At 58.6% G+C, this 13,435-nt stretch overlaps 1 protein-coding gene across 7 annotated transcripts in view; it reads right to left on the reverse strand.

Moving 5' to 3' along the window:
- BAIAP2 (BAR/IMD domain containing adaptor protein 2) overlaps positions 1–13,435 on the reverse strand; it is a 42,453-nt gene that overhangs the window by 28,154 nt on the left and 864 nt on the right. For all 7 annotated transcript variants that reach the window (XR_004755172.1, XM_035342526.1, XM_035342522.1 and 4 more), the window contains exons 2-3: positions 5,576–5,651; positions 3,832–3,918 (exon numbers count right to left, since the gene is read on the reverse strand). Coding sequence is in view for 6 of the 7 variants with exons in the window: in XM_035342526.1 (XP_035198417.1) it covers positions 3,832–3,918; positions 5,576–5,651 (163 nt within the window). In the remaining variant the exon portion in view is untranslated. The remainder of the gene's footprint in view (positions 1–3,831; positions 3,919–5,575; positions 5,652–13,435) is intronic.

The raw sequence follows: 13,435 nt of genomic DNA on the forward strand, positions 1-13,435 counted from the left end.
TATCTGCTGCAGGAAGCTCCTACCCGAAACAGCTGCAAATCCAATTAACAGATTAACAAACCTCCCCAGAGGACCGAGCGCAGCACAAAGCCTCCGCACCGCGCCAAGGGCTGGGGTCAGGCTGCAGCACCGCGGCGAGGACAGGAGCTGGGACGTGCTTGGGCAGCCCGAGGTGTCCCACCAGGCTGCTCCCGTCCCCACCAGTAGCACCCCCAGGCTGCCCCTACTGGGGCCGGCCACAGAGCCCCTCCTGGGGCACGGGGTGCCTGCCAGAGGCAGGTCCAGCACCCCTGGTCCAGAAGCCGTGCACCGCTCTTGGAGCCCGGTGCCCTCCTCCACTGGCACCGGGCAGCTCCGCAGCAGACGACTGGAGCTCGGAGGTGCCACGGGATAGGATTTTATCAGGCAAACCGGGCATCAAAAGGGCCATTATCTAGGGGAGGCTCGCTGCAGCAGAACAATGGAAAACTAATTACTGCATTCCTTCCCCTTTCGTGGCGCCGGGCTTCAGTCTCTGATCCAAGGGGACCTTGGGGAAAAGACAGCCCCAAAACGAAATCCGCCCCCAGCCTAAAGGAGCTTTCTGCAGGTGCTGTTCAGCCCCTGGAAGAAGCACTTTGAGCAGCATCCAAGTGACTTCAGTGCTGCACTTCTGCTGGCAGCAGCGGCACAAGGGCCAAAGTCACCCAAGCACTTTGGGGACAGACTCAGGCTCCTTAGGAGCTTCCCAGATCAAGCCCAGAGCAAGTTTCCACCGATCAGACAGGCAGCATTAACTGACTCCAGCTCCTCAGCTCCCCAAAAGCCTCCTCAGCCTCCGACAACACAAAGAGCAGCACAAGGAGCCCCTCTGAGAGGGGCTGCGGGCCTGGGTCTAACCCTCAAAGCACCAGAACTGGATCAAGGCAGGCGGCTCCATCCCTGCAGAGCTCCCAGGAATGCCAGGGCACAGCCCAGCCCCAGCACCCGCCAGCACCACGAGCCCCCCCGGGGCACCCTGAGCTCCTCCACGGGCATGGAGCAGGTGGGTGCTGCTCAATCAGGTGATGAGAGCCCAGCACAGACCTGGAGCATCACCCTCATCAGAGGGGTACGAAGTGCAAATGGTTTTCTAAAGTGTCTGGAGCTTGGTTTTTTTTCTTGAGCCATTTGATAGCCCCGAGATACAAAACGCAGCCCAGGACAGCTCAGCCAGCACGGAGCTGCCTCAGGCAGCTGGGTCAGGGCACCCTGCTGCTGTGTGGGGCCCGTGGGAAGCTGCACACCATACCTAGCCGGGACATCACCTTAGATATGAAGAAAAACTCTGAACATCCCACACCTCAGCCCCACCAGCCGCCGGCACCCAAAAACCCAGTGCACAGAGCCGATTACGACTCAAGTGCTTCATTATTGCTAGGTTTCCCGTTACTGCGTGAGATTATCCCGTCTACGCACTGCTCCGAAAATCTGGTGGGGAATTTATGAAGCATGTGAAGTGCTGAGCAGCTGGCGAGCACAGAACCGAGCTGGAGGCAGCGGTCTGACAAGCGCTGGGGAGGCTGCTGAAAGCCTGCAGCGAGGTAAGCGTGCGGCATCACCGCGGTCCAAAGGGATTTGCTTTTAGATACAGCAAACGCCGAGCAGAACCAGCCAGCGGGCTGCCCTGTGCCGGACACCCAGCATGTTTGCTGAGGCAGGGACCACCGACGGGCAGCTTTCCAGTGCCCAGCTTAAAGAACAAGCTCCTGGAGCCGCACGTGCTGCGGCGTTGAGCTGGGCTGGAGGGGCCACGGCAGGGTCAGCCCCAACCCTGCTCATGGAGGGTGCGGAGCCAGGGCAGGATCAGGATCTGGGGCAGATGTGGCCTTTCATCACCTTTCAGAAAGGATTTTACTTTCTACTGATGCTTTGTCCCAGAAATGGCACCAGAGAAATACCCGTGCTCAGAAGAGAGTTAAGGAGGAAACATCCCCGATCCTCCTCCTCGGAGCCACCGCCAGGAATCTTGGAGCAGTGTTTGGGGAGGAATCCACCCAAAACTGGATCAGCTCAGACCCATGAATGCGAGCGGTCATCACAAACGGCCCCATTTGCTACAGCCTTTGGTAAGGCATGAAACAACCCAGACCCCGGGGCTCGCTTCCAGCACTATCAGCAGTCACAGCAGAGGGCTGATAAGCTCAAGGTGTTCCCGGGAACTGCCTACCTTTGGCTGGCGCAGCGAGCACAGCCCAGCCTGAAGCATTCCTCAGCCCGTTTGCACATCCCATCGGGATGGGGTGGCGTCCCTGCCTCTTATCAGCTCCAGGGAACCACAGCCAGAAATTTTATCTCCACTTTCTTCTGCGTGGAGCAGCTGCCACAATCAATATCAGCGAGATCACCGCAGCGGGAGGTCGGGGCAAACAGGAGCCGCCAGAAATCCCCTTCCACCGCCGAGCCCCCGAACCGCACGCCACGGATGGGAGGCACAGTCATCTGCGAGCATTTGAAACCAACCCCAAAGTACCCAGGCCACACACCAAGCGCACACCGGGAGAGCCCGTACAAAGCTTGCTTTCAGGCTGCTTTCCCCTGGGAAGCGGGGCCACCAGAAGCCACGCCAGGGCAAGCGAAGCCTGCAAAAGGGAAGCCGCGTTTGCGGCCACAGCTCCTGCCTGCATGGCTGAGCCGCTCTGGGGAACCTTCCCCAGACTTTCACTTCCAGGATGACAAAGCCACCGCAGCTTGCGGCCCCAAAGAGGCAGTGAAAGCCTCGTGAACAGAGGAAGCCCTTGAACGAGGTCTGCACAGCCTTCAGCCTCGCCTGCTGCACGCATCGCCGGCAGGGCTCTCGCTTTATTTATTAAACAGAAACAGATTGCTATAGGCAGCTTTAATCCGAGTGATGAAGCTGGTTTCCATAGACACTTCGTGCCTCTCCATAAAAACCCAGACTACGCCGACGAGCTGCATGCAGCAGAGCCGGGGCTGGATCCGGCCGTGGCTCTGGCACCGCACAGCACCACGAGCCCAACGCCAGCCCTGCTGGGGGCTGCCCAGCACCCCGGGAGCCTTCACAGCCACCTCAGCTCAGCCTCCTTGCCAAGAGACTGCCTTGGAGGACGGTAACAAGCACAACTTGTGCAGCATCTGGCCAGCAAGGTGGCAAGTGGGAGCAGAGCTGGGGCTGCATAGGGAGCCTGGAGCGCAGAGCACGGCGTCCCTGGGGGGAACTGCAGCAGAGCCCTGGGAACAGCAGCTCCCCGAAGAGCAAATGCAAGCAGGGGAAAATGGGCACAGAGCAGCAGGACTCAGCATGTCACGGCTCAGACACGAGCCCAGGCAGGTCACCAGTGGCACCGTGCTGGGACACAGCGGACAGGGCATGAGCAGCCCTTGCAGTGGCTCCGCTGAGCTCAGCAGGGCGCTGGGTACGACCGCAGCTCCCACACGCCGAGATGCTGCCAGGAGCCCTGCTTCAGCACGCCCAACCTGTGTGTCCCCAGGCATCCCCACCTCCCGCTCCCTTTCACAGCACCAAAGCCCACGGAGGTGGCCGGAGGTGCCCAGCGCTGCTGCAGCTTCCAGGGGAGCCAGCGCTGCTCTGAGCCAAGACAAAGGCACCCGCAAAGCAGCTCCCTGCAAACACTTCCCCTCCAGCAACACCACAAGCAGCTGATAGCTCGGAGACTAAGATTAGCAGGATTTTTTTAAGCTACATTAACAGTGAATAGAGGCACAACCACCATTTACACCAGGAGGAGCAGCCCCACACCCAGCTCCTTAACCCCAGCAGCACAGAGCTGGTCCCATCCCTTGCTGTCAGCCTGCCCTGGACTGACTCCATCCAGCGAGCGGGCGACTTACCCAGTTCCTTGGATCCTTGGCTTTCGCTGGCCAGCTCTCCCATCTTAACCAGAGCATCAAAGTATCCTTTTGCTGCATATGTCATACCTAAGAGCATCAAAAAAAAAAAAAAGGCACGTTAGAGTCTCTTTCATGGCTATTATAACTTCTACGGCGCTGAATAGGTGCTAGACACTAAAACAAAAAAGCTCTTACTTCAAAGGGCTTAACCCCACGGGGAGGGGCGAGACAACAAACAGGCAAAATTAGCGCAGAAAGCACACACCAAGGAAGAAAGCCAGCGCAGCAAGATTACAGAGCTATTTAGGAGAAAAAAGGTACGTGCAAGACCGGGGTGGTTTTCATTCCAGCATAACCATCAGCCTGCTTAGCGCTGCTCAGAAAAAGCACTGTGGAATAATTGACTATCACAGACATTCATTAGAGTTCAGTCTTGTTTGTTGACATTCCAGCTACGCACTTCACTTTAATCAGATAAGCAGGGGGTTTCCTCTAATCACGAGAACGCATTGTACAGCTCCAGCTCAACGCCACCGGATCGCACACCGAAGCTCTTCCAGCATCGTTCCCTGATTCATGCGCTTCCTTCAGATGCCCCCCACAAGCTCCAGGATCCCAAATAAAGGATGACCAGAGACAGTTTCAGAGGTCGCGGGGAGATCTTGGCTTCAAAGCGCTCCCAGAGCAGGGACGTGAGGAAAACAGAAGCTGAATGACCACACACCGGTTCTCCACAAAGCACTGAGGTAACAGTGTGCCCAGCTCCAAACCGTGACAAACCCGGCACGCTGCAAGCAGGCTGCGCCAGCCAGGCGGTTGCACCATGCACCATCAGTAAATCATTTCAGAACAGGTAAAAGCCCGGTTCTGAGTGCCAGCTTCTGCCCCCCAGGATTGCTTCTCCCCTGTGCCTGCACCAGCCTGGAGGCCGAGCATGGACTAAGTGGTGGCAGCACGCCCAAGGCACGAGCCCCACTTCGTTAGCATCGTTAGGGGCTGTGCAGTGCCAGCCCGCGGCACCCCCGGAGGACAGCACCCCCACCGCAGTCACTTCTCCCCCCTCAGCCCCAAAAACACCGCTGGGAAGGAAGGGTCAGGGAGGCAGCGCAGCTCGGGGGGATGCCAAGGGGGGCTGCATCCACCAGACCCCCGCGGAAACATCCAGGAGCCCGGCCTGGCTGCGGGGGACCAGACCCACTCCCGGCACGAGGCAGGAACGCGTGGATCCTTCCCAGAGGTCGTGTTTCAAGCACCACCCTTTAAGAACATCAGACAAATATTTTTTTCTACTGAGTTAAGATTCTGACAGCCTCCTCCCTCGAAGGCATCTTCACCGAACCAATTTAAAAAATAAAATCCAGGAGACACGCAGTGCAATTTTCTGAAGTGAGCAGAGGCAAAGCACGCTGCCTCTGCATGGAGCTGCTGCAGAGCTGGGCATCCAAAGCCATCAAGTCAAAACAGTGGGGCTTTGGTTTTCATCAATTCACAGTTTGCTCAGTTAAATCTACACTTCTCTAGTGACTCCCAATGGGACCCTATATTCCCAGTTGAGAGCTGCCACCAATATTTCATTTTTTTTCCTTCTTTTTGAATGTATTGTTCTGGACAGCGTGAACACTGAAGCGACACTTTTAAACAGAACTTAAATAATTCTAGAGATTCAAAAACGTGTGACCCCCCACAGGGCTTGCACCCTCCAGCATTTCAGCAATAATCACACCAGCAGCGTGGTTTCACTTACTTGCTAAGGCTTTTTCATAGGTCTTCCCCATAGAAATGAAATTCCTGAGGCTGGGATTGAACTGCTCCATGATCGTCTGGAAGAGAGGACAGCAGGCGTTAGCAGAGGTGACAGGAGCTGGGGGCAGCTCGGGGCTCACGCTGAACGGCCGGCTCCGTGCTCACGAAGGCAGTGACAGAGCAAAGCCCCCTGGAACCCAACACAAACCTCCCGACACGCCGGGCTGCGCACCGAAGCCTTCGGCACAGCCACGTCTCGGCGGCACTGCTCCACACCAGCGGCCCTAATGGCCCAGGAGGGCAAGTGGGGCAGCTGGGGGTAACCTCCACTGTGGGTAACTGAACGGACGACACATGCAAGTAGCCTCATGGTAACTCTGACACAACAGCTCTTGGACGCAGCCAGGAACAACCCGAGCCACCCCTCGCCCAGCCCCGCGGAGGGCACCGCTGCAGTCTGCCGAGCGCAGCCAGCCTGGAGCAGCTTCCCCAGGCAGGCTCCAGCAGGGACCACTGATACCGGGGCAGAGCAGGGGCTGGGCAGACAGCTCAGGCACCCTCCCTCCATCCCGCAGCTCTGCCAGGGAGGGCCACGTCCAGGGTTTGAACCCCACGGGGCGGACGGTGTGCGGCAACGCGGCTCTGCAGCGTGCTGGCCGGAGAGCAGCTGGGACCTACGGCCTCATACAACATCGGAGATAATTGCTCCAGACCAGAACGTTATCGGATATGGAAGAAGTGGCCATAATGTGGCATAAGTGACCATAACTGGCTGAGGGGGCATCCAACAGCCCTCAGGCCAAGCAGTGCTCTGGGAGCCACTGGTGAGGGCCCCTTGCTGGGACCAGCACGGCAGCACCAGCCTGGTGTGCCACGGACAAGCAGGAGGGGCTGGAGATCAGCATCCAAAATATCTGCTAAGCCGAGGCAGCCCCTAGCAGCACATCAACCCCTCAAACCGGTGCCAGCTGTGGCTAAAGCTCAGTGGGAGGCATTGCACCCCGGTGGCCGAGCACTTGGTGTCACTTTCCAGCTGCCCAGAAACGCAGAAACGAGAACGCAGCACACCAGAAACAGTCTGCTGGGCTCTCCCTCCTCCCTCCCTTTAAGATCCTTATTTAACCATGAGGCAGAGAAGGACTAATCGGATCACACACAAGAACAGCTCTTTGTACGTTTGTCACAGCAGCGGCTGACCCTCTGCTGCCAAAGCGACTCACTCCCAGCACCGACAGCATCTCTAAAACAAGGCTCTGACCCCCAGCTGGGCTGGGGAAAAGGCAGCAGCACCTCCCTGCTCACTGCCCCCTCCAGACCAGCCTGCAGCAACCCTGGGTCCAGCCCCACATCCCTGCCCCATCTCGTGGCGATGCCCAGGGGACGGGGGCTCTGTCCCGCACCGCTGCCGGCAGCGCCCTGTGCTGGGAAGGCAGCAGACAGACACTTCTGTCAAATAAGCTGATTAAGCATCTGTCACCTCATCTGAAGCTGGCCAAACACTATAAAGCTCATTTTCTGCCTGAGGCATTTTTATCCCGAGTTCCTGCTGCCTGGCCTTCCCAGGGCACGGCGGTTTCATTTTCTTCTGCGGGTGCCTGCGTGCAGGACGGATCGACTGCGGCGGCCGAGCTGTCGCCTTCCCCCCGTGCAAAACAGCCAGATTTAATTTCCGTGAGCAGCAACCCGCATGGGATGCTCCGGCCCAGGCCGGCGTTTGTTGGCACAGGGGATCCCAAATCCCCCACCTAATGCAGCAACAGCTGGGGGACGGGGGGCACAGAGCCCCAGGGCAGCCCCGAGCCATGCTGCCAAGCCTCAGAGCCCACGATGCAAGGGACAGGAGACAACCCAAGTGGATCTGATGTGGCGAGCATGAGGCTAATGAGGACTCCAGGGCTAATTGGGGCCGTGGGCCAGGCCACGCAGCCTCCTACAGCACAGGAGGGCTCCTCCGGGGCAGCGCGGAGCAGTTCAGCGAACACGCTCAGCTTGAGAGGCGAAAATTAACCTGTAGCAACAAGCCACGTAGTGAGTTGTTTTCCATAATTGTAGGAGGCAATTGCACAGCAGCTAATTAGCACTGGGGAGGGCTGCTCTGTCCTTCCCACGTCACGTTTGGCTTCGGTCGGACGCGTCCCCGCTGCCAGCACGGCCACGGCGTGCCACCGCCACGCAGAGCTCGGCCCCAGCCACCTGAGGCTGAGCAGCGCCCGTGCAGAAGGGAAATTGGCAGGATTTCTGCAGGGGAAGGATTTTTAAGCAGTTTGCTGGGTTAAGTGCAGTAAGTGTTTATGTATGGATGGATGCGTGTGTATATAAATAAACCAGTTTTTTGCAGCAGCGCCCAAGTAAACAAATCTTCCCCAAAGCACGAAGCTCAGAGCACCCAAATGGGCTCAGCACCGGCCCCGGGGAGCAGCGCGGGGGCTCAGCAGCAGGGCACTGGTGCTGGTGGCAGCGCCAGGGAGCAGAGCTCGGGGCCAAGAGCAGCTGAGCTCCTCTCCCGACCTGCAGGGACACGGCACAGCCGCGGGGAAATGCCCTCCCAAAATTCAGCACATCTTCCCCGGGCAGGGGGCCGAGGCACAAGAGCCACGGAGCGACACAGCCGTTTTGCAGCAGCAAATAAAGAGGAAGAGCGCAGCAGAAAGGAGCCCCCTAATCAAGGGGAGGGGAGGGAGGTGACTTGCGCTGGCCAAATACAACCCCTGAAACCCTTAAGAAGAAGTCTGCTGAAAGTGAAGGTCTTCAAGACATCGCCTAGAGACTCCAACATAAATAACCCCGCAGGATAAGGGCATTAAAAAAAGGACTCTTCACTCCAGAGATAAAAAGAGAGTTTTTCAACCCTCATTTTCACTGCCATGGTGGGAAAGGAAGCCAGCTCCAGAACTGACACCTCCATATCCCCCCAACACAGAGAAGGTGGAAAGCTACCAGCTGCCAGGAAGAAACAAATACTGGAAGATAAACACGTTTACATCAGGGAGCGGGCTCAATAAGCAACCGCTTCTCGTGCCCAAGGGAGCCGGCACAGCACCGCAGCTGCCTGCTGCGGGGACCGGTATGCCAGCAGCCCCCGGACGGGCACCCGGGGAGGGCAGGGAGCAGACTGTGTGCGTCTGTGTGTGCTCCTGCAGAGGATTCCACGAGCTGGGAAGGTGAAGCCAGGTTTGCTGGACACTACCGTGAAGCTGATATTTGGAAAAATTCTGGTGTGGAAAGCAAATCTCACTCTCCCTCAAATTTTGCTCCATCAGCACCACCCCCAAGTTGTTTGCCTTCCACATGCCGGCCTGGGCAGAGTTTAGAAAAACACAGACAAAAAAAAAACCGGGCAGCTAAAGGTTGAAAGGGCTTTGCTTTGTTCCACTACGCTAAATTCCCTGGGTAATACCGCTCAGCTCTCCGGGATTGGCATGGCTTTTTTCAGCTGCCAAAAACGAAACTAATGCAAAGCACGAGGTCTCCAGGACACAGCCCTGTGAGAGAGGGGGGAGAAGAGTCCACAGAATGCAAGCTCAACATCTCTCCCCTCCGAGTGGGCTCCACTTTGTGCTACAGCAAGGATTCACCCGCTGTTCCAGTGCCATAATAACCGGCCCACAATTAAAAGTTAATTAAGAGTGCTCCCCAAGAACAAGCTGGAAGTGGAGCCGGCTCACGTTGTATCAAGTTTCCCTTGCATAGGAGGCAGACCTTCACACCACCTCCCTGAAGTCTTTTTTTTTTAAAAAAAAAATGTAAGAACAGGCTTCATGATTTCTCCGAAGCCCACCCGACGCCTCCAAGGCACCCCACAGCACCCCTGCGGGACGCCGAGCTCTGAGGGGGCAGCACCGCGGGGGTCTCCTTCCAGCACAGCCACCCCACGCCAGCAGCTGGGCTATGAGGAAGTTTTGCTTCTAAATGGGTCAGCCCTGCTTCGGGAACGCCTTCCATTATTTCTGTGTTAATATTTAATGTCCAAACAAACCCCGCTGCCACCACCACCTCCGCGCGCCCTGCCCCGAGCTCGGTGGTGGGACGAGCCCCAGCTCTGGGCGCTGCGGGGCCGGCCTCAGGGATGCTCAGCGCCTTACAACGCACCCCCCTGCTCTGCCCCGGGGAACTTTCCCCCCCAGCCCAAGTCCCTGGGGTCTCGGATACCGTAACGCAGCACAGCAGCAGCGTTTCCCAGCCAGAGCTGTTGTTCCACACCACTCCCTTGCCAGCAGCAAGGCCACCGTGCCAAGAGATCCCCAAACTCGCTGTGAACGAGCGGGAAGGGCTCGGCGGTGGTCATCAGGGCAGGGCAAGCACAAGCCCATACCCCACGGCCCAACAGCATGGCCAGGGCTCAGCACCGCCTTTACTGGAGAAGATGCTCAGGGGCAAGGGACTTGAGGGAAGAGCAGGGACCCTTCTTGAAGCTTTGGACCATTTAATGCCCCCTAGGCACCATGTCAGAGGATGAAGGCACCCAAGTTTCAGAGCTGGAGCCTGGGTACAGGCTTGGAGGGAGCTGGAGCCCTGCAGGGTGCTGAGCACCAGCAGCCCCCTGGCTGGTGGCACCCCCTGGGTGTACCCTGCAGGATCCCAGCAGCAGGAACACCACGGGGCAGACCTGGCCTCGGGGGCTCTGCTGTGAGCCAGGACGGCCACTGGGAGCTGGGGGCTGCAGGGACGCTCCTCCCACAGCCCCCGCGCCAAAGGGCTCAGCTCTGCCAAGGGCTTTTGCAAGACCAGTGCCTGCGTGGGGGCTGGTAGCAGCCAGCTGCCCTCCGCCCTGCAACGTGAGCAGCAGGGCTGTGAAACCTCACCGCGAGCAGGCGCAGCACAAGAAGCCACCCAAGGCAAAGCCAGCGGCTGCCACTGTGCCAGGGAGCGGCACGGGAAGCATTTGGGGTACCTTGGGCAACGCGTGAGCTCCCTTCTGGATAACATATCGTAATCCATGGACTGGTTTTGAGGGGTGCAGCAGAGCTCACAAACCCCTCTGCACAGCGGTGCCCACACGGAGGGGCAGCCCCACACCGTCACCCCTGCGCCGCCAGAAGCGCCCCATCAGCACAAAGCTGCAAGCCAGCTCCGCCGCAGAGCCCAGCCGCCTACGGGGGTGCAACTCGGCAGAAGCAGGTTGTCCCTGTGAAAACACCACCGCCCTGGGCCCTGCTCCCTAAGAGGCACCGATCCTGGTCTCCACCCCACACCCTCCTGCGGTCTCCGCTGGGCAGGAGCTCGGCACAGCCAGCTCCCCAGCCACCAGCACGGCACCCACGCGGGTGCTGCAGGGCTCACTTTGGAGCCCCCGAGCCCAGGAAGCACCCGGTGCTCCGAGGGTCCGAGAGTGCAGCACACAAAGTTTGGGGGTGGCACAGGCTGGCTTCGGGGGCCAGCTCTTTCATCTTCTGTCACAGTGCATTTTCCCTCCGCTGCCAAACCCACCAAGCCACCCACCATTTCCCTTCTGATTCACTTGAGCAAGAATCTCCCCTTCCCTCTGGACTTGGGGATAATGAGGCAAGAGGCTGTTATGCTGGCAATAACATTTATTACATCTGATGTGGAGCAAGCGACTATCAGAAACGGTGTCTGCGTTTGTGCGAGACGACGAGGCTCCGAGTTTGGGGTGTTTCTAAGCAAGCCCAAGCACGGAGCTATTCACACACCATTGCAAAGCCATCTTCCACGCAAAGGAATGGCTTTAAAATGAAATGGAGGTTGGCCTGTAAACGGCAGTAATCTAATCTGTCGTAAGTGAGACAGATTTGTCTTCGGGGGGGGGGGAAGAAGGAACCGTCCCTCCTTCCTGCAAACGAGGGCTCTGTGCAATGTGCGAAGGACGAAGCAGGGCTCGGGAGCTGCTGCTCGCAGGAGGGTGGCCAGAGCCTGAGCCTACAACAGGAGCAGCTTTGCCCGGCCCCGTGCTTGCAGAGCCCTCGGAGCCAGCCCCGCAGCTGTGCTGCTACAGCAAGGTCCACACAAGTGAATCAGCACCAGGGGAAGGTGGGATTACGTTGGCGGAAGGTGCCAGCGTCCTCCGTCTCCCTCTGTAATTACTACACATGTGTAGGCAGCTGCCTGTAGTGGCAGCATCGGCAAGGGGGCGGCTGACAGCTCCTCCACCATCTCATTAGCACAGTCACTCCGAGGGTGAACACTGGTTCTGGAAAATAATTACAACGGGCTTCCCGGGCAGAACGCCTCAGGAAAGCCTGTGCTGGGGGAGAAGGGTGCCGGGCACGGGGAGCGACCGCGGGAGCTGCTCCAGGCACCGCTGGGGAAGCAGCGCAGCCCCAGCGGGGCTGGAAGCTGACAAGAGGGTGGCAGTGGCTGGAAGGGAGGCACAGAGATGCCACCCCCACCTGCACCCACACTCTGTGCCCTGGTTCGGGGGAGGCAGCTCGGAGCCCCCACCTCAGCCCCTTCCTCTGGCTCGGCTCATCCAGGCCCTGCTATTGCCCCAAGCGGTGCTCAGGCTCCAGAAAAAGCCAGAAAAGCACGGGAAAAAACACTTCGACAATGGGGACATGAAGCACTGGGGGCTGGTTTTGGACTGGGAGACTCCCAAGCTTCCAGAGCTCCAGGAGCTCGCAGCCAGCGCTGCCCCAAGCCACCAGCCCTGGCGCTGCGCTCCAGGAGGCTCCACGAGTCCTCCAAGAAAGAGGCAAACGCCCGCTTCCTGCACGTACCCCATGCAGCAGCTCCGGAAGCCAAGAAAAGCACCATCGTCTTCAGAGAAAAGGCACCTCATTGACTGAGGAAAATGCAAATACAGTCATCGCTGTCTTCCTCCAGTCGCCCGGGCTGAGAAGCTGGATGTTGCTGGGTAAAGCCACAAGATTTGCCTCCAGCTCCAAGCTCTCACCCTCCGCACCCCGGCTGCTCCCTCAAACAGACTCAGGTGTGACCTGACTGCAGCCCGTCACCTTCACACTCCCTTTGCCTGGTTTCGGGGCCCAGCGGGCTGGGACAACCCCACACCACCTTCAGCCAGGTCAGGCTTGGACACGGGCAGCGCAGCCGCTCACCGCGAGCTCCTCGCCAAGTTCCCAGCCCCGCGGCTCACACAGCATAGCAGCAATGGAGCTGAGGGTCAGAGGCAAGCAAAGAGCACGACCAACGTCCACCCTTGGGTTCTCAGGGGACCAGCGCTGCCAAGTGCTGTTTTCTCAGGGCAGAACTTCTCAGCACTTCCCTCCAGCCACGGCCAACGCCAAGGCGGGTTTGAAGCCGCCCGAGAGCCGCCCTGCGTGCCCACTGCGCACGGAGTCCTGCAGAAGTTGTTACCTGCCACACAGAGCCACCATCACCGCAGCTCTCCAAGGACAACACCCCTCAAACAACACCTGAGTCACCAGCTGAAACCCTTCCGAGCAGCTGCCCCTGGAGCCCGAGCACTCCATGGGTGTGCAAAGCACAGCACCATGCTCGCCCTGCTCCAGCGGCTCCCACCCAGCCCCGCTGATAAGAGCGCAGGAGGGGGGAGCTTTTGGGTGCACGGGGCCATTAAATCAGCACCCCAGGGTGACGGGCTCTGCCCGTGTGTGACAATGGCACAGGGACTGGGGCACCAGCAGCATTTAAAGGGTGAAACGGAGTCCTAGAGACACCTAAATCCCATGTGCTGCTTGATGCCTGGGCAGAAAGCTCCAGCCGCAGCCCTGCTCTACGCCAGGGTCGGGCACCACGAGCACTGCTCGAGCAGCTGCTGCGCCTGAGGTGCCAACAGGAGACTTTAGAACTTTGCTACCTCAGTGGTTTTCACGCTAAATTTTTCTGTCAGTGTTTTTTTTTTTTTTTTTTTTTTTTTTCCTCCACTTAATGCTCACAAGGAACTCAACCTGACCACTCAAGATGCAGAAAACCACGCAAGCCT

The sequence above is a fragment of the Oxyura jamaicensis genome, chromosome 18 (genome assembly GCF_011077185.1).
Source record: "Oxyura jamaicensis isolate SHBP4307 breed ruddy duck chromosome 18, BPBGC_Ojam_1.0, whole genome shotgun sequence".
NCBI lineage: Eukaryota > Metazoa > Chordata > Aves > Anseriformes > Anatidae > Oxyura > Oxyura jamaicensis.